The following is a 19,409-nucleotide window of genomic DNA, read 5'->3' on the forward strand; positions in this document are numbered from 1 at the left end:
TTCTGTTTGTTTTGGCCGTTCATCCACATGCAAAAGCAGCACCAGGTAACTGAAAAAGATTTTCAAAAACTCCAGTTGTGGTGTTTGGCTTGTGTTGTAAGAGCATGTGCTGTTATCTCCGCCTACTGAAAACTTTTTCAGGCTTCTGACTGGCCAACATGGCTTTACGGTTAAGATTATATCGCCACCGGTTGGCTTGGCATGTTTTTGACAGTCATTCATTATCATGCGTTTGTGTTTTTTATGTGGACAGAGATTTTTTTAAACAAAAATAAAAACTTGGTTTATAAAAATACCTGTGTACGTGTGGACATGGCCTAATACAAGCGCCTGCAATAATGCAGTTTAACCAGTGTGGCACTATAGAACAATAATGTAATTCAGCCCTCCTAGATAAAATTCAAGAGAAGAAGACACAGCACTTTAAAGTAAATGCTGCTGAGCGGTGAGAAAGCAGCAGTTAAGAAAGCATCTCATTACAGTGATGTGGATGTTTGCACAAACTCTCCATAAGGATACTTAAATGTTAAGGAGGTGAATTTACTAAGCAAAACCTTTACTGAAGCCATTCCTTGAGATAAATAAAAAAGTATTTCTGTGCTGGAAATAAACAGGAAGACTTTAGGAATTGTATATGATAAGAGAGTGTACAATGCAGTGACGAACATGACACTAACAAGGAACCTTAAAAAAAAAAAAAAAAAAAACACCCAATTTTTTACAATCTTGGGCATTTATGGCTGTGGAACAGGATGAAAGCCATCATCTGAAAAACTAAATCCACAACAAAAATGCATTCATTAAAATTCCCACCCACTGTTCCTTGTGAGATGAAGCAGGCTAAGATTTTAAATAAATCTGACTACCACAAAGGAAGCAAAATATATTTACTACAAAATCCACATGGTTAATGATTTTTACTGTTACTATGGTGAAACGACTCCAAAAAAGGCACACCATATGTGTAATAAGAGGTGTTTCCTGTCAATGCTTTAGTGCAACCAGGCTATGAGATAAATATTACAAAAGTGTACAACAATATAGTCTAGTCAATTAGTCTATGGCAGGTTTTTCCTCTCTAACTATTTACGAAGTCTGCAAGTTTATGATCCATAGTGTTTTAAAATTGGTTCATATTTGAAAAGTCGTGTAGTGTGTGCCGCCTGGTCACTTCACCTGGGTCAACTTACAGATTTACAATTCGAAAGTTAAAAAAGCCACCCAACTCCTCGGTGACCTTCAGTAAACCAGCTGTCATTGTGAATAGAGGGGGAAAAAACGGTGATCCCATGATTCTACAAGTTAGAGAAGAGCATTCATCATCCTTGAGAGCTTTTCCTAAACCCAATTTCTCTAATAGAAAAGGCAAAAAAGTAGGAAGAATTGACTAGGAGAGACCAAAAGGGGTCTAATTACGTCTGCAAGGTCCAGCACATGTTTATTTGATTCGTCTTTTAAAGGAAGTGCTTGATTAAATAAATAGAGGCCAGGAAGCGCATTTCAAATTCTCTTTAATGGAAGATGATGAAAAAGCTCACGGCTCGAGGCAGAGCGCGCAAAACCCACCACGAGAGAAACGCAGGCCATCAATCTCGCTCTTGCTCATACGCATTTCAGCTCTTAATGTTTTCCCCAACTGCAATGCATTGAAGATCTGAACACAAACACATAGAGAGGCTTGGAAAGCGTCAGGTAAAAAGGGATAAACTGTACAGAGATTCCCACCAGCCCATAATACCCAAGGCATGTAAAAGAGGTTTAAAAAATAACGCAGAACACCAAAGCAATATTTGTTCAGAAAGATGACACAGGGGGAGACATGAATAAAATGTGTGTGAGAGTGTGTGCGAACGGCTTCGCTGTTGAGACAAAAGTATTTACGATTACATCAACACAAGGGCTGCCAAAGAAACAGCGTTTTACCCTTCACAGAGGTGAGCGTTGAGCAAACTGCAGGTGACAGAAGCTTTGATACACAGATAAACAGCACTGAGGTTGTTCCTATAACCTCCCCCTCTCTCCAACACAAAGAAAAGCCAGCTGTGATGATCTTACAGAGGTGTAATACTTCTCTCACAGACACATCTTGGCCGACACACTTCATCATACTAACAGAGAGGGGTTGTGTGTAGATGGCCATGTATGAGTTTCCTTCATAGCAATATTCACAATGAACAGCTATATCAACAGTATTCATAGGTAAAGTAACACACTTATGTATTGTTTCAATAATGACTTTTTTACTCGTGTAGAAGATGTTTTTATCCAACGTGACATCATCAGCTATGTTTAAATAACATTTAAGTCTAATCAGTTATACTTATTCAGTTCTTTTCACATTGGACAGAGTTGCAAATCAACTTCACAGAAACATAATGCTGTAGTAATGTCTTAAACGACCATTCTGATGGTTAGTTCAAATAAAGTTATGCTGTAGTGTATGTGTCTGTAAAATTCATAGGAAAATCTAGCCACTTACTTAAAACAAAGACTGAAACAAAAAAACACATTACAATAATGGCATTAGAGCTGAAACAACGAATCGATTTAATCGATAAAAATCGATTATTAAAATAGTTGTCAACTAATTTAGTCATCGATTCGTTGCTAAATAACTTTTATTGGACGTAAGCGGCTCATTTCGTGCATATTTCAAATCTGCGGTGACCAAAGTGTGGCAGTAATGAGCCACCGGAGGTTTTACTCAGCCAGTACAGCAGGAGAAGTAGCGAATAGCCAATAGCTGGCCTCGTTTTATGTCACGTGCTTCCCGAACAGCGTCTCTGCAGCATTTAGCGGGATGTGGGAGACTGGGAGTACTTTACTTTGAGCCTTCAAAAAAGAAGAGTAACCTGTAAACTCTGCACTACTGAACTGTTTAAGGGGACGTTCACATATCGCGTCTTTTGCGCGCTCAAGTTCGTTATTTCCAACACCGCACCGCGTCGAGTTAAAAACATCTCAACTTTTCAGAATGCTGCAAGCGCATCGCGGGTCATGTGACAAGAACTAACCAATCAGCTTCATCCTTTCCCGTAACAACGTTAAAAGCTCAGTCAAGATGAAAGGAACAGCTGATCATAGTTGTATATGGATTTCCATTTGGAAATAAATTTAGTAGCAGAGCTACTGCAAGCGATTTTTTGAGCTGCAAATCCATTTATCCTTTGCTGAAATTTCCGCGTCTTCAAGGAGAGAGCACGTCATGGTTGCTTATCAAAGGCAGACGCCTCAGGGGCGCTTCTGCCCGAGCGCTTTGGAAAGAAGGAGAAAGCGGTGCGCCTAGCGTTCTCCACGCGTTTTTAGGCACGATATGTGAACGGCCCCTAAGACTTTTATTTGTGCAGATTCTCCAGTACAATGTTGTTTGCAAATGTTTAGTCGTAAAAGCTGATAACATTGCTTTTTAACAGTTAACATTTAAAGCTTTACAAACATGTTCTGTGATCAGTTTGTAGTTTTCCAGTTCAAAATTCAGTCGTGCAGCCTAATTATGACTGAATGAGAGAGGTAAATGTTTAAAGATATTTGAAATGCACTTTTTTTCTAAGTATTCACTGCTCTTTTTCACACAGCAGGTTTTTTGTGTGTGTCCAATTTTTTTTTCTGGACAACCTTCTGATGGATTTTACTTTAAATTGTGAGTTCCATTCAGGTTTCATGCCATTGGCACTTTATTCGAAGGATTGTTTACAATTTCACAGCAAAAGCTATAAAGCTGTTTCCCAGTAAATAATAAAATACAATGCACTGCAATTTTATTCTGTTTTATCCTTATTCTTCGTGAAAATATGTTCTGAAAGATTCCTTAATAAGCTTCGTTCGGGATGTTAAACTACTTAAGGAGCTCCAAAGACTGCCATGGTGAAAACATTATTTTAAATCTCCTTGTGAAATTTGCTAGAGTATGGGTCAGTGTTCTGATTGCAGAAGAGTTCGACAAAGGATTACTAACACAATAAAACAACTCCAGGTATATTTTTGATTAGGATATGACAGTGCAAAATGGTTAAAATCTCTTAAAAATCTATGCTGAAGGATAAAGACCATTTATTAATAATTTACTTGGGGGGAAAAATGGAAAAAACTAAAATATAAGTACATAAACCGATTAATCGTAAAAATAATCGACAGATTAATCGATTATCAAAATAATCGTTAGTTGCAGCCCTAAATGGCATAAATGACAAGAATAACACTAGCAAATTATAAATAATATTACAAATAATTAGCGTTTTAGAATTGTTATAAAGTAGGATTACAAGTGATATTACGAAAATGTGTTTTTTTAAATATAGAATGTGTCTAAAAGCAATGATAAAACAAAGATTGGTTTTAAGTTTTTTCTCTCAACCATCAGCATGGAATCAATAATAAAAGAACTGTTGACTGTCTTCTACTAAACATGTTTTTAACAATTTTAGGAACCAACTCGTTTTATCATCATTGGCTTTGTATTTACCAAAACTCAACATTTCTCAAAATATCTTTTATGTTTGACAAACAAAAAAGTCAGACAGGTTTGGAACAACATGAGGGTGAGTAAATGATAACAGACATTTCATTTTTGGGTGAACTGTCCCTTTATTTGTTTTAGACCTGATAAATATCCACTGAAGACTATGCAAACCATTTAAGTAGTTTTATAATTAATTCTTTTTGTATTATTTTTCATCTATTTTTTCACATTTGCTTGAACTCCTGATGCTGTCTGTTAAAAACCTCAAGCACTACTATTTTCATCTGTGTCTTTTTGTTTTATTTTTTCTTTATGAATTCAATACTTGAAAAAAAGGTCATAATATGCTAACAATTACATTTAACTGTAAAATGACAAATAGAGATAGATATCTTTCTCTCGTTATCTAATAAATTCTTTGGAAGTAGAAAATCGCGCTATGTTTTTCATGTATGGGATATCGCAACGTCCACCCTAAGCATGTATAATCAGACACAATATTTGACAGGATGTGAAGTAAACAGTTCAAATAAAACCTTTGAAAGACTGAGAAGTTCGGACAAGCGATATTGAATAATCTCTCCTGGACACAGTTTTTGACACATTTGTCTGGTCTCTAAAATTCAAATTACATTAAGACATATCTAATTGTGTTTCTTAGGCTTGAGATTTACATGTCAGTCAGACTAGCAGATATCAGATACATACTGGATTTGCAAATTATATTTGAAAGCCATATGTTGACAGAGTAAATGTGGCCGACGGGGTTCAGTGCTAAAGCCTCCCTGTGTCCAAAAGTTTGATGTATCAATCAAAACAAAAAACAAAGGAAAACCGCAGCTCCTTCATGTACAAATGATCCAGGAGTATCTGGACGTGTTTACCCCAGCAGCAGTGCCGCAATGTGATACAGCCATCACAATTAATATCATCAAAGAGATGACTCGAACAGCCACTCACGACTCATCTGTCGTTGCACAGTGAGTGAAAAGGTTAAGATTAGCAGAAGACTGTGTATAATGCATATATTCTGCAGTCTGTGGGTTAGTGGTCAGTGCAGGCAACATTAATATTCGAGTGAGTCATTGAATCATTCACTCAACCAGTTTGTTCAAAAACACTGATTTGAGACCAAAATAAATGACTGCCTTTACAAGCGAGTCATTGAATTATTCACTCAAGAAATTCCTTCAGGAACAAAACACATCTGCGGTTGATTCAGTTTGGAACTATTTTTATCAGCGGAGAAAGAAATGGTCAAAAGTAACTTGCGTCTAAAATGTATGTTACTTAGTATTCACTTCCTGCTTATTGATATTGTAAAAACAGTATCACATTCACAATCATCTTTGATTTTATGGGATCTTTCAAATACATAACGCATAAACTACACTGTTCATCCACATGTGAGATGTTTTTACAGTTCTGCCTGTAGCACAGTTTCCCATTTCAAAAGGGTACTTTATATGAGATGTCAGGAGCTCTAGATCTCCAAGGGTAAATGTAGCCACATTGAAGGCCACGTCGACATCCACTATCATACCTTGCTTCAAAAATGTTTGCTTCAAAAATCATTTTCAAGGACTTTTTGCAGCAGGAAGCATGACAGCGGATTATGCCGTGCAAAGCGCACACTGTTTTTGGTGCCAGTAAGGTGGATTACTTATAATTTCATAAATAAAGAGACAATGAGCAGATGTGTTTAAAAATCACGTCAGATTTCATGGGGATTCCACAATTTGAAGCGCGACCAGGTGGAGAAGAACAAAGGGCAAATTTCCTCCAGCCATTGACATAAAGCTCCAAAACTTGCTTCATTCATGACAGATTGTATTTTTTCTTATTGCCATCATGCTGATCCTACTTCTATTCTTAATTTAATTGTAGGAATACTTTAGTAAAACATCAGTTCATATCTTCCTTTGTTATGCCAAACCGTTTTTAAGGCAAAAATGGACTTGTGGTGATACAAGTACAGCTAAGGCTGAAAAATAGGTTCTCTGTGGTCTTCAACCCATGTTTTCTAAAGGTTTTTCCACAAGTTTTTTTTTTATTATTATTATTTCATTTGTGTAGTTCATGCTACATGAACATCTGGTGTTTCTTTGTACTTTTCTTCCACTGATCTGGTGCAGTACTTTACTGTGTGAGAGAAGCTTTGAGATAATTATCCGAACACATTGCAGACTGGCCGTTCCTTCTGCTGTTATTCTCTTTGTCGTTGGCTGAGAGTTCACTGGGCCATTGTGTCAGACACATCTAAAAATAGGTTTGCCGGCATGATACCAGCAGCCGCTGGGGCTTTTAAACAACATTACCTCAGTCATCAAACCCCTGCGGGAAACCCATCATGACAGCACCAGGGACTGCCGTTCTACTCGTTTAAATACCCATGCAGTGTCTTCTGACTCTCTGCTCACTGGAAACACAGGGAGCTTTATGAGTGCAGCAGGTTGAAGGACTATTTTTAGGAAATGGATGGTAACTGGAATTCCTTAAGCAACTCGGAAATCCTCATAAATCAACTGAGCCTTGAGAAAAACTTTACGGATCAGTGAAGAAAGGATAATATCATACTGTAAGAAATAGTTTACCTTATGTTGTTCCCAACCCATCTGACCTCATTCTTCCGTGGAACAAAAACTGAAGTGGTTCCTATTTGTCAAGTGAAGTTACATATCACCAAATATAACTGACAAGCCACTCGTTCCTGTGAAATCACGTAACGTAATCACAGTGAAGATGACTTTTATAGTATTTTATGGCTTTTTATTTTGTTGATTTTGGAACAGCCAGTGGCCTCTAAATGTGTTCATTGTACGAAAAAGAGCAAGATGAACATTATGCATAACATCTCTTTTCATGTTCCTAAAAGAAAAGAAAGTCTTGGTTTAGGACCATTCGTTTTTTACAGTGCTTTTTTTTTTTCATTTTTGAAACTTGATAGCCACTGGCCACTAACTGTATTCACTGTATGAACTTTCTGCTTAACATCTCTTTTCATGTTCCAAAGAGAAAAAGTCTCAATAAAGAGGAAATTATGACATAACCTTCTTTTTGGGTGAACTTTTTGTTCAATAGAAGGTAAAATGCTGCTAATATATATACATATATACACACATACACACACACATATATATATATATATGTATGTATGTATGTATGTATTCATCTTAACATTTAAAACAAAATATTTAATAAATAAATAAAAAAATCTAAATTAAAATGTAATAAATATCTGCCTGTTGATAATCCAGTGAAAAAGAGTTTGTTTGTCAACAGCATATGTTATGGAAAACATTTTCTCCTCCTTTTTATAAGATGACAAGCCAATTTATTTTTCTTTTCCAACTATGCACTATTATATGGTGAGCTTAATTTTATTAGGCTACGTTTACACGACAACGATGTAGTCAAAAACAGTAAAATTTTCACCTTGTGTTTTTAAAAAGTTTCATGTATACACAACAACGTTTTCAAAATGATTATCATTTACACACATCCACGAAAACGGCCAAAAACGCTTTATAACGTATGCCAGGCCAATAGTTGGCGCTATCACCTTGTAAGTATGTTGCATATAATGCGTCTCTGCTGTTGGCTGTAATACTGGTGAAGTAAATCGACACTTTGCTGAAGAAGCGTTAGCAAACTTTTGACCAGCAACAACAGTACCATGTACTCTGCCACTGTTGTGTATGTTTGTTCGCGCTTGCCTTTAAAATCCAAACATACTTCGCACGTCTACATACCTAACACAGCTACGTATGGAAACGATAATGGTGCCATTTCAAAAACTTGCACTTTGAAACCCATTTTCAAAAATATGAGTTTTCAGTCCCCAAAACGTCATTGTCATGCAAGCGAACAGGCAAAACGCATAAGTTTGCCGTTTTTGGCTGAAAATGTTGTCGTGTAAACGACCCCTTAGTTGCGTTTAGCATTGTTTTTCCCCACTGTCCAGGACTCCATCAGAACAGACCTGCAATTCATTTTTGGTCAAGACCCACCAGTTGAGAACAACTAGTGCAGACAATTTGGTTGCAACAGAGCGCAAAAGAAAGTTTTGAAAAAGTATCCAATTCTGATTAATAGCCACAACTAGAGCACTGGAAAATACAGCCCTGAAAAGGCAAACAACAGTGCAACTTACAACCAGAAATCTTTGTACGTGCGAGTGGAGGCAGAAATGGCATTTTCTGTTTTTTTGATCTGGTGTTGGTGATATCGTTATACTATACTACTATATCCACTTGAAAAATACATATACAGAACTCGTAAAAGTATTTCTAGAAAAATAAGTCATTATTAAACACCTAGGTCAAACAGTCTTTAAAATCTCAGACTAATTTTGGACTGTAATGTCTCACCGGGAGGCTGGACGGGCGATCCTGCTGAGTAAGACTCATGTCATCGTGGTTTGGTTTCCCAGACTGGCCCCTGCTACCATATCCCTCCTGCAGAGTCTCCTATGGAGAAAAGAGAGGAAGACTCATGGAAAAAAAAAACAAGAAAAATAAAATAATAACGCAGCTACTGAAGGACTCAAACCGCCCAGATAGTTGTGTCATGGTACTGTACATTAGCAGGCCTTGATTCACACAGAATAAGGTAATTAGACAGTTGCAGACAGCATGATGACACCAGCCCATAATTTTGCTTTATCCACAGACTTGTGATTCACACAACGGCTGTTCACGCAGAAATGCTGAGTTATATCTAACGGCTGAAACGCAGGCTGTGCACTGAATTCAACAGTAAAAGTATGCTGAAAAAATGCATTACAGCAATAGCCCTCATGCCAATTCTGAATTCTGAAGGCTGAATGTCCAAATAACTGGCTAACAGTTCTATGAGACGTAATACTACAGAACTGCAAGAAATATATTAGAACATGTAGTAAAAATAGTAAAAATGTGAAATATTATTAAGTTAAAACAACTATTTCAATTTTAACACACTTTAAAAATTTAGTCAGGTCTTTGGCGTTGCATGATCCTTCAAAAATCTTTCTATTAAACTGATATGGTGCTCAAGAAACATTATCAAATGTTGAAAACAATGCACAGCTTAATATTTTTGTGGGAACCATGATAAATTTTTTCAAGATTCTCTGATTAACAAAGTTCATTGAACAGCATTATTTATTTGAATCAGAAATGTTTGTAACATTATAAATGTCTTTCTGAGGGTTTGTCCACCAGATTGTTTATAATTCATTTGTTTAGCTCAAGCTACATGAACATCTGTGTTCCTTTGTACCTTTTCTTCCACAGATCTGGAGCGGTACTTTACTGTACATTTTGTATGTAACAAAAAAACTGTTGTTAACATTCATTGATAAGAGGAAATATGTCTTGATCAGCAAATCAGCATATTAGAATGCAAGTTAAGTGACTTAAGTGAGTATAAGAGACTTCTTTTAACTTCCTAATTATTCCAAAAGTTTGGTATTAAAACCATAACAGCCATAAATTCCAAAACACTTTTGCTTTAAAATGATGGCCAATATGGTAGACATTACTGACAAAACCTGTGTCAGCCAATCAATTTACTGACAAGCAGAACTTACAACTAAAGAAAAAAACCAATACAAATCTACTGTGTTCTACAAGAGGAGAAAAAAGGTATCCCTTTAAAGTCTGCAGCAATCTGGGCCTAAAATCCCAACAACTATTGGTATCACGCCAAAAGAAAATTAATAACAGCATCTTTTGAGGAAAAGTGGATACTTGACTTCCCTCAGCAAATACACTTCAGAAAAGAAAACCGACTTGAAAAAAAGGGGGTTGAAAGTGTGCCAATTAAGGTCGCCCTGCCCGCAATTCACTCATGTATACAAACATCAGCAGAACGCCTTCCCTGCTCACTTCATTCAACAGTGGAAAAAACACTGGACAGAGAAAAAAAAAGGGAAAAAAAGGAATGGGGCATTCCCGAGCCAAACGGAGCTGTGTGTGTGTGTGTGTGTATTGACTCTGGGTCATGGCCAGGCCACACACACAGACGGCTGTTTACAGTTGGGCCATTACATCACCGCTCAGGCATGTGCTGATTCAGAACCACAACAGCTGCTCCACTCCGATAACGGACAGCGAGACCTCCGAGATTCACAGAGTTACAGGAAAACTATGTGATACCTCCCGTGTGACACATGCTTTTTCTCTCAAATTCAAAAAATTCCCTTTCACTATGGCATGTAGCGCTGTCACATTAACAAAAAATTCCAGTAGTCAATAAAACTGTTGGGGGAATTTTACTACAATTGATTTATAGATTTAAATATCACCCCAAAATGACCATTAAACATACTCCTAGTTAAATATTAATACGTTGCATTAAATTTAAACATTTCATGAAACCTTCATCTGACTGAATGCTAAATATGGGTGTAAAAAACAAGGGTCCAAAACATAAAATTTGCCCAGTTTAACCACACATCAAAAACACATGTGACATCACCAGACTAAGCGGCAACCTCCGACGCTCTCTCGTGAAGCCAACACGGAAGAACACGGACTCAACTGTGAGGAGGGTAATGCTATTTTTTTTAACTAATCCATTTAAATTATATTAAGAGTAATTAAGGGAGTGGCCACTTGAGTGACAGGTGGATTGCCGCTGCTGACACAGCCGTCGAGCTAGGTGGGCGTGGCTTCAGCAACTAGTTCCCACCTTTTTCTATTACCAATATTCATAATAAACTAAAAATAATGAGAAGAGTAAAGAAAATTCATAGATTTTTCCCTTCATTCCCTCTTTTTTCTGTTTATGGATGTTTGATAGGCAAACAAAATAAAAACAAAACAAATCGAGTGGAGGAGCTCCAATTGCTTTAGGAAGGAGTTTTGAGGTCAATATGTTCTGATCTGAGTCAAAGCTTTCTGCTTCATTTCTTCATATAGTACATGTTTTCGTTAAACCGAGGGTTTGTGTTGAACGAAATGTGTTTACACATGGTGTTTCTAGATAAAAACGTCACTGTAAGCAGACAAACGCATCTGAGACTCGTAAAACTCAACATGTCCATGAAAACATCAAATCCATCTTTTTATGGTTTTTGAGTCCCTTGTGGCTCCACGGTTTCAGCACAATGATTAATGGATCGTTCTTTGAGCTACAGATAAAGCGGAAAACATCCCTTCAGTGTGATTAATGCTCTATTGTAATGGCTTGTCTGAAATTGCATCATCCCTGAGCAGTTTGATGTTTAGTCAGCGCGTGAGGGACATATTGTCTCTTTTAAGACAACATGAAACCAAATTTGACAGTATTTGCTTTCTTAATAAACGTCCCTGGTCTTATTTGTGTCTGATTCATCAGTGTGTGTTATTGTAAAGAATTTTTTTTTTCTGTTGTCACCAAGGCAATGAGGGAAGAGAACAATAAAATTACAGAATAATATCATAGTCATCTAACAGGGATCCTTTAAATCACAAATTGGTCTACCAGTAATTGTGAATGCTGTTTTTATGTTGTCTTGCCTTTTAATTACACACACAAAAAGCCTTGTCCTGAAACCAGCCAGACTTTTATAAATGGTATGGTCAGCAGATGTGAGACTGGGTCAGCTAGGTGTACCTTTCATGGCCAGTACATGGTGCTAAATGACGATATAAGGCAAGTAGAGGAGAACGTCAGGCTGGGGGTCAGTATGAGACCAGCTCATAAAGCTCTAATGAAAGCCAGCGCTTTGATTTAACAGCTGAGTAAGGACAGTAACTCCGGGGATGATGAGGAGAGCTTGTTTAGCAGCTAACATTAAACAGCCTTCAGGTGATTCGGTGATGAACTATCATTTCCAGAATAGAACATCCTAGAGTAGTATGTCAGATAAAAATGTGTATCACAAATCACATTATGTTGAAAAATGTATGCAAACTTGGCCAGATGGTTTCTTTTTGAGTCGCCTTTGAGTAAAGGGCATTTAATCTAACTGAGTATTTAACCACTACAAAAAGCTAAAAGCTTGGTCAGTTTGAAATCAAGGTGTAATACAGTTATTTCTGAAACCATGACTGGACTCGTCTGTATGAAATTCTCATTGGTCTACAGGGATTGGTTACATCAGCCGTTCTTAAATTATTACTTATGAACAAAAAATATTTTGGTATGTGTGAATATATATATAACAGCGGAAAAAAAAAAAATATATATATATATATATATATATATATATATATATATATATATATATATATATATATATATATATATATAGATGTGTTCTCTTGTCTGACCTCCATAGAATGAGAAACGAACGGCGGAAAAATGTACAAATGTAAAAAATAAAAATAAATAAAATAGAGTTCCAGAACACACCCACCGACTGCGTAATCGCCATGGACCAACGGTAGCTCAAAAGTGTTTAGAAACCAAAACAAACTTCCCCTAAAAAGTTTGCTTTTGTGAGCGGTTTCGAACTGCCAAAACGAATCTAAACAAACTGTGTTTTGGCCGTGATTTTGTATGAAATGACGTCATTTCAGTTCATTCTATGATTTCGTTTGAAGTATATCGTGGCCTTTACATCAAGTTGTAACCTATGCACAGCTGGTGCAACCGGCTCCAGATGTATATAAGTGCATTGCAGCAAAAGTTTCCTCAACTACTGGCTGCAGGTTGGAGTGTTACTTTTGCAAACCTTTGCGTTTTTTCTCTACGTCCTTGTAGACCTCCAATAAAATCAATGGACTGGCACCATTCCCTGGCATAACCTCCAGGATGAAAGCATCCTAATACTACTCCTTAATATAGTGACAGTTCACACAGTTCACCCACTAAGTCAATAATTAATAAACTGAAATAAAATGAATTTAAATTAATTTAAATCTGAAATAAAATTAATTTAGCTAGTTTTGGAATTTTGTGATGAAAAACGGAATTTGTATATTATGATGGCAGTTTTGTTTGATATTATAAAATGATCAATAAAATGCGTTTGGAAAGCGGTTATTTAGGGTTGGTTCATGTGCTAGCTGGCAGAATAGCTTTATTATGTTGCAGGATGTTTATTATTCATTATATCCTCTCTACTCCAATATTCCATTCATCGCATTTTGTCAAGCCCAGTTGTGCTTTCTTTCACCTGCAAAATCTTGAAGAGCAACGGTGAATGTAACCACAGCTTAAAAGAATGTACTTTCCCTTCATCAGTGGATAACAGCTTGTTGTATTAGTATGCAAATTGGGCCAAGTTCTTAACACTTTGGAGTTCAAAGTTCTGCCTGAAGAAAAAGACCTGAAAATACAGCAGCTCCAAAAGTCTGAGACCACTAGTTAAAAGGCTTCTGTATTGCATTCTATTCCAACTGAATACAAAATTTTCTGTTACAAATTGTTTTCAGTGTAACGATTTGAATAAAAAGTTTTTCCATTTTTGCTTCACTGAAAGCTGCATTAACTTCCTTTTGCCAAAGTTGTTCACATGATCAGTGCCACAAATTTTTTTATTTTTATTAGCACTAAATAGTGTTTATTTCGTCTTCAAGTTAAGTAACTTTTTTCAGTTTCAACTGAAAATTCCAAAACTTTCTGAGTGTTCTCTCAGACATAGAGCCCAATGTATCTCCCACTTGCTGCAGTGTTTCTCCTCCCCACAATCTCTTTTGTCAGAGATACTGGAAGCAACGGCACAGAGGAAGAAAATGAAACCGTTTTTCTCAATCAGCCTCAGTGTCATATAAGAGAAAATGAAAATAATGCCTTTAAGGTCCAGGGAGTAAACAGAGAATGTGATAGCAATATGAGGCGCACGGCAGTGCTGTCCTCACTGATATTACACACACACCTCTGAGACATCCACTCAAGGCCAGTTTCTTATTACTGCTTTCTCCAAACTGTTGGAGTGTGTGTGCTGCAGCCTGTTAAGAACAAGCTATGTGTAAAAGAAAAAAGCTGTGTTTCTGTAGATGCTTAACCATGTGAGCAAGAGAGAATGAGAGAGTAAAAGGGGTGGAGCTAATTGCTATATTGTGCAGACTTCAAGAAATATAAATGTATTTTTTTTATTACTTTAATACAGACAAATATCATTCTTGACGCAATACAGAAAAATTGCATCCTCATTATGCATTACAAAAATATATTTACATTTATATTTAAATATAGCAGTATGGGTTGTACTGCCTTATGTTAGTATTCATTAAAAAATAAAAAATAAAGTGTGTGATTTTTTCATATTACAGTAATGAGAATTTGGGGCTGAAATTAATTGTCATGAAAATACTTAATGTTCCTAAAAGATAGTCTTCATTTTCTTAATGCTACATTTTTCTGTCTTTCTTTGTTTCTTTCTTTCTATGACATCCAGGAAATGCTATCAATAATATCCGAAGCCCAGCATGTGTCAGGAAAATTGTTGTGGCACACATGACTCAAAAGGTCTCATAGGTCAGATAGTTTTTTCCCAACAACTAAAAAATTATTTAGTGAAAATCCTTCTTCTTCAGGGTCTTCAGATGAGGACAAGGACACTTTAGTACTGATTTAGCAGCCTAAATGCTTACCTGTTGTGCTGGAGCACGCTGCTGCATGTAAGGGGGTTGAGAGGGGGCTGCAGACTGATGCTGTGGAGGACTGAAGTACGGGGGCTGACCCTGCTGACAGTAGCCACCCATTCCCTGGGGCCCATATTGAGCCGGCATCTGCTGAGAAAGACAAGGACAAAAACATGAGTCTAAGCACACACTCACAGACAAACATTCTCAAATGCTTCACATGTCACGGCAGGAAGGACGATTATTATTAATCTGTGAAGTATTTTAAATGGTGACCCGCCCCGGAACATTAACTGCCTACTTGACAATGCTAATCCCATCTGAAACTTCTCTATCTGGGGCGTGACATCTCAACTCAAGAATAAAAGATTCTCACAGTGCTGGAACAGGCGGTGCTTGGGACTGACAACCATATTTATCAACAGGTGTGTGTGACTACCAAATTACCCTGTACTACATACAGGACAGAAGCAGATCGCATTACACCTGAACAGACAGTCAACTCTTAGGTTATGTTTACACGACAACTATGTAGTCAAAAACGGAAATGTTTTTCTCTTGTACCATGTACTGCATTGCTGTGTATGTTTGTTCGCGCTTGACTTTAAAATCAACACGTACTGCGCATGTTAACATACCGAATGCACACGCATGACGTCACCGTTTTCAGATTCCCGTATTGCGTGTTAACACGGAAACAGTGACATATTCAAAAACGTGCAATTTGAAACACGCTATCAAAAATATGCATTTCCAGTATACAAAAACGCCACTGTCATGTAAACGAACAGGCAAAACGCACAAAAAGTTTCCAGTTTTTGGCTGAAAATGTTGTATTGTAAACATCCACTTGATTGGCATCAATGGATCTATAAAAAAATAAAAAAATAAATTATATATATATCTCCATGGAACCTTTCAAATGCAGAAAAAGGTTCTTTATAGTCAAAAAAGTTTCTTTAGATTTCTAAAATGTTCTTTAAATTTGTTATTTTACGAACTGTTTACTGAAAGGTTAATTGGGGAACCAAAAATGGTTCTTCCATGGCATCACTGCAAAAACACCCTTTTGGAACCTTTAATTTTAAGGTTGTAGAGCTGTCAATGTAGCTTTAAAAAACATTTACAATATTCATGTGCCTTTTGATGATATTCAATATATTGCTCAGTGTCTAAAAAAATTTCACCCTGAGGAATCATCATTTTTACAAAAAAAGCCACTGTAGCTAATTCAAATTAAAATGTTTAATACTTAAAACTTTTTAATAAATCAAATATAGTATAATTCTAGTTAAAAATAAATCAGTGCATCTCAGGGATTTCCATGAACACACCTGAGATGATGCAAACTAATGAATTGATTGAAAACTCTGATTCAGTGACAATGACAGTTTGAAGGTGACAGTTTTAAAACATCTGATCACTCGTGAGTCATAAGACAAGGAGGTTGACTGTGAATCGAGATGCTGAAATACCATATATCATGATTTGCATGTGTGTTAAATAGGAAGACAGCGACGTGTTTCACTCTGAAACCATCAGTGCACATATTTATGTGCCTGTGAATTGCCAAAATTGAAGCTGGATAGTTTAATGTTAGAAAATGAAGAAATTAAAATGTAATTACTACTATTGTAATTTTACAGTTGTACTATAAATTAAAACGGTATATTTGATTAAATACAAATTTTGTTTACAATAATAGTATTATTGCATTTTAATTATGATTATAATTTTAAAAATCCATTGTTTTACAGTCAGTCTGATTAATTGACCAAAAAACTGGAAATGTGAACTATCAAAATTTCCTCATATTTTTCATGTCACAGAAAAATAAAATATGACGTCAGGTTTTCCAATATCATTGAGCTCTACTGTGCAGCACTTTGTATTGTGTCTTTAAGGAGTTAAATTTTATTCCGTTGTTTTTTAGTAACTCTTCCTGCTTTTTATTCTCTCAAATATCTGGTCAAATATATTTCTTTGGATTTTTACAGCCAGACACTTAGGTGTTTGGTCTTGCTTTCCAATCACAATATGCTGCTATTTTCTGTCATTTTTTCTGTTATTTTTCTCTCGCGGCTGTAGACGGTAATGTTTTCTCTTGGTTCATGGTTCTAAATAAATGCGACTTATAGTCCGGTGCGACTTATATATGTTTTTTTCCTCGTCATGACGTATTTTTGGACTGATGCGACACATACTCAGGTGCGACTTATAGTCCGAAAAATACAGTATTTGTCGACAGCATTGCTGTTGATACAGCCCATATGAGTTGTGCATCCTGTTGAGAGTAGGTCTACAACAGGGGTGCCCAAACTCAGTCCTGGAGGGCCAGTGTCCTGCAGAGTTTAGCTCCAACCCTAAGAGAACACACCTGAACCAGATAATCAAGCTTTTACTGGGCATACTAGAGACTTCAAGTCCGGTGTGTTGAGGCAAGTTGGATCTAAACTCTGCAGGACACCGGCCCTCCAGGACCGAGTTTGGTCATCCCTGGTCTACAATAGGGCTGTGCGATATGGACATAAAAAACCTATAGCGATTTATTTGATTAATTTTGCAATCTTGATTTTAATCATGATTTTGACACACACACAGACATGCTTTACAGTCATAAATTGCATTCAGTATGAATTGGAAACATATTTCCAAAAGAAAACCAATTAGAGCTTTATCAAAAAGTTGTAACATGTCTCTAGAACAGACTTAAGTCAAAATAATCACTAAGGTGTGACAAAATGTCTAGACATATGGCAAAAAAAAAAACAAAAAACAAAAAAAACAAATCCTGTCTAGGTTTTTTGCCATGCATTGTTCATAGAGCTCATTGTTGTTGTGCCAGGTTCACACGTACTCCATCTGCAGTGCGTATACAGTATGTGTATGCGGTGCAGAAGCAGCAACGAGAGCGCATTATTGTAACGCGAAAGCACATTAATATAAATATATTATATATATTGCACATTATATGTGCAAGCGTAAATCTCTCCGTTCGCACGCAAATTTCCTTTGCTCTCGCATAAAACCAGATACTTAAAACTCGTTCAAACTATGTCCCGTGCACTCACAAATATCTCTATGCTCATGCGCTAAATATTAATTATTCTCAGCACCTTAAAACATTCAATAAGATGTTTCTTAATCAGCATTCAGTATTTGTTTTTAAATTTGTTTTTAAATAAAAAAAGGTCTTTACCAGTGAGACTAAATAAAAGTATGCTATATAAATAAATTATTCCAAAATGTTAAAATCAAATAATGTTGGTGCGAATAAAACAAAGATGCAAAGAGTTTCATTTATCCAATTAAAAAAAAAATTAGGGTAATGATTCACTATATATCTATTTTTTTTTTACTTGAGCCAATGAAAAATAAAAAACTATAGGCTCAAGTTAAAAAATATAGATGTGAATCATTACCCTAAAATGTTTTAATTGGATGAATGAAACACTTATTTTCAGTGTGCACAGCAGGTGATTTTAAAATCAAATTAATTCAATGTAATTTTAAGGTAAAATAAAAATAATCATCATATACAGAACTGATGTTTACTTCTGGCTTTTCAGACGGGTATGCAAGTTCTACTTTACAAAAAGAAAGCATTTCAGTTTTGTCACAGTTTAGTCCATTTCATTTCTCATCCAACACGTGAGAAGTTGAGCTGAACATCCCTTCACTGTCTCTGCTTTGTGCAGGGCGTGGACAGGTACAGTACACTCGCGCAAAAACCGGCCGATTGCCGATCACTTATTGTAAGCAAAAACTGTCCGGTTCTGATTCATGGCCGGTCAACTGGTGCATTTCTTTCCCTATTATTTGCAAACATTTATTTATTTTAGCACTCCAAACAGGATTGACAACTGTATTCTGCTGCTGTGTGAACGTAGCCAGTGAGGGATGATGGGAGACATCTGATCACCGAGGGTCCCCATGGGTGTGTTAGTGCTTTAGTAATCCACAACTGTTCCCCCTCCTATGATTAACAACAAGCTGTTATTGTGACACTCTTATGTAAGAGCTTTTCAAGGCAACAGCTGCCATTGGCACGCTGTCCTCCCATCTGAGCCCCCGTTACCCACTCCCTTCATTCGCTGTAATTCTCATTTGTCATTCATACCAAACAGAAAACAAATCCACGAACCACGATGATGTGTTTTTCACGCTCATCTCTCTAATACATGCAGAAGTATGTCAGCGACGGTACGTGCACATACACTCACAAGGCTCAGATGGGAATTGTATTGAGATCTGTGTTCTCCGAGCTTCTTTAATGGGGAACCGTAAGTCAAGCAAGGACAAACCCTAATCTACACTGCAAAAATAATTTCTCAAATAAGGTCCCAGTCCTGCTCCCTTTTCTCTTTTCCCATAAATATATATTAGAGCTGTGTATCAGCAAGAATCTATAAAAAAATAAACACATACCAGACTTGACAACTCTGCATCCA

The 19,409-nt window shown here is 36.6% G+C and overlaps 1 protein-coding gene across 6 annotated transcripts in view; it reads right to left on the minus strand.

Moving 5' to 3' along the window:
• LOC132107067 (AT-rich interactive domain-containing protein 1B-like) overlaps positions 1–19,409 on the minus strand; it is an 84,035-nt gene that overhangs the window by 47,526 nt on the left and 17,100 nt on the right. For 3 of the 6 annotated variants that reach the window (XM_059513224.1, XM_059513225.1, XM_059513221.1), the window contains exons 3-4: positions 14,968–15,108; positions 8,830–8,928 (exon numbers count right to left, since the gene is read on the minus strand). In XM_059513224.1, coding sequence (XP_059369207.1) covers positions 8,830–8,928; positions 14,968–15,108 — 240 coding nt within the window. The remainder of the gene's footprint in view (positions 1–8,829; positions 8,929–14,967; positions 15,109–19,409) is intronic. The other 3 variants (XM_059513222.1, XM_059513226.1, XM_059513223.1) reach the window with 2 other exon arrangements.

This window comes from Carassius carassius, chromosome 27 (assembly GCF_963082965.1).
Source record: "Carassius carassius chromosome 27, fCarCar2.1, whole genome shotgun sequence".
NCBI classification, from domain to species: Eukaryota; Metazoa; Chordata; class Actinopteri; order Cypriniformes; family Cyprinidae; genus Carassius; species Carassius carassius.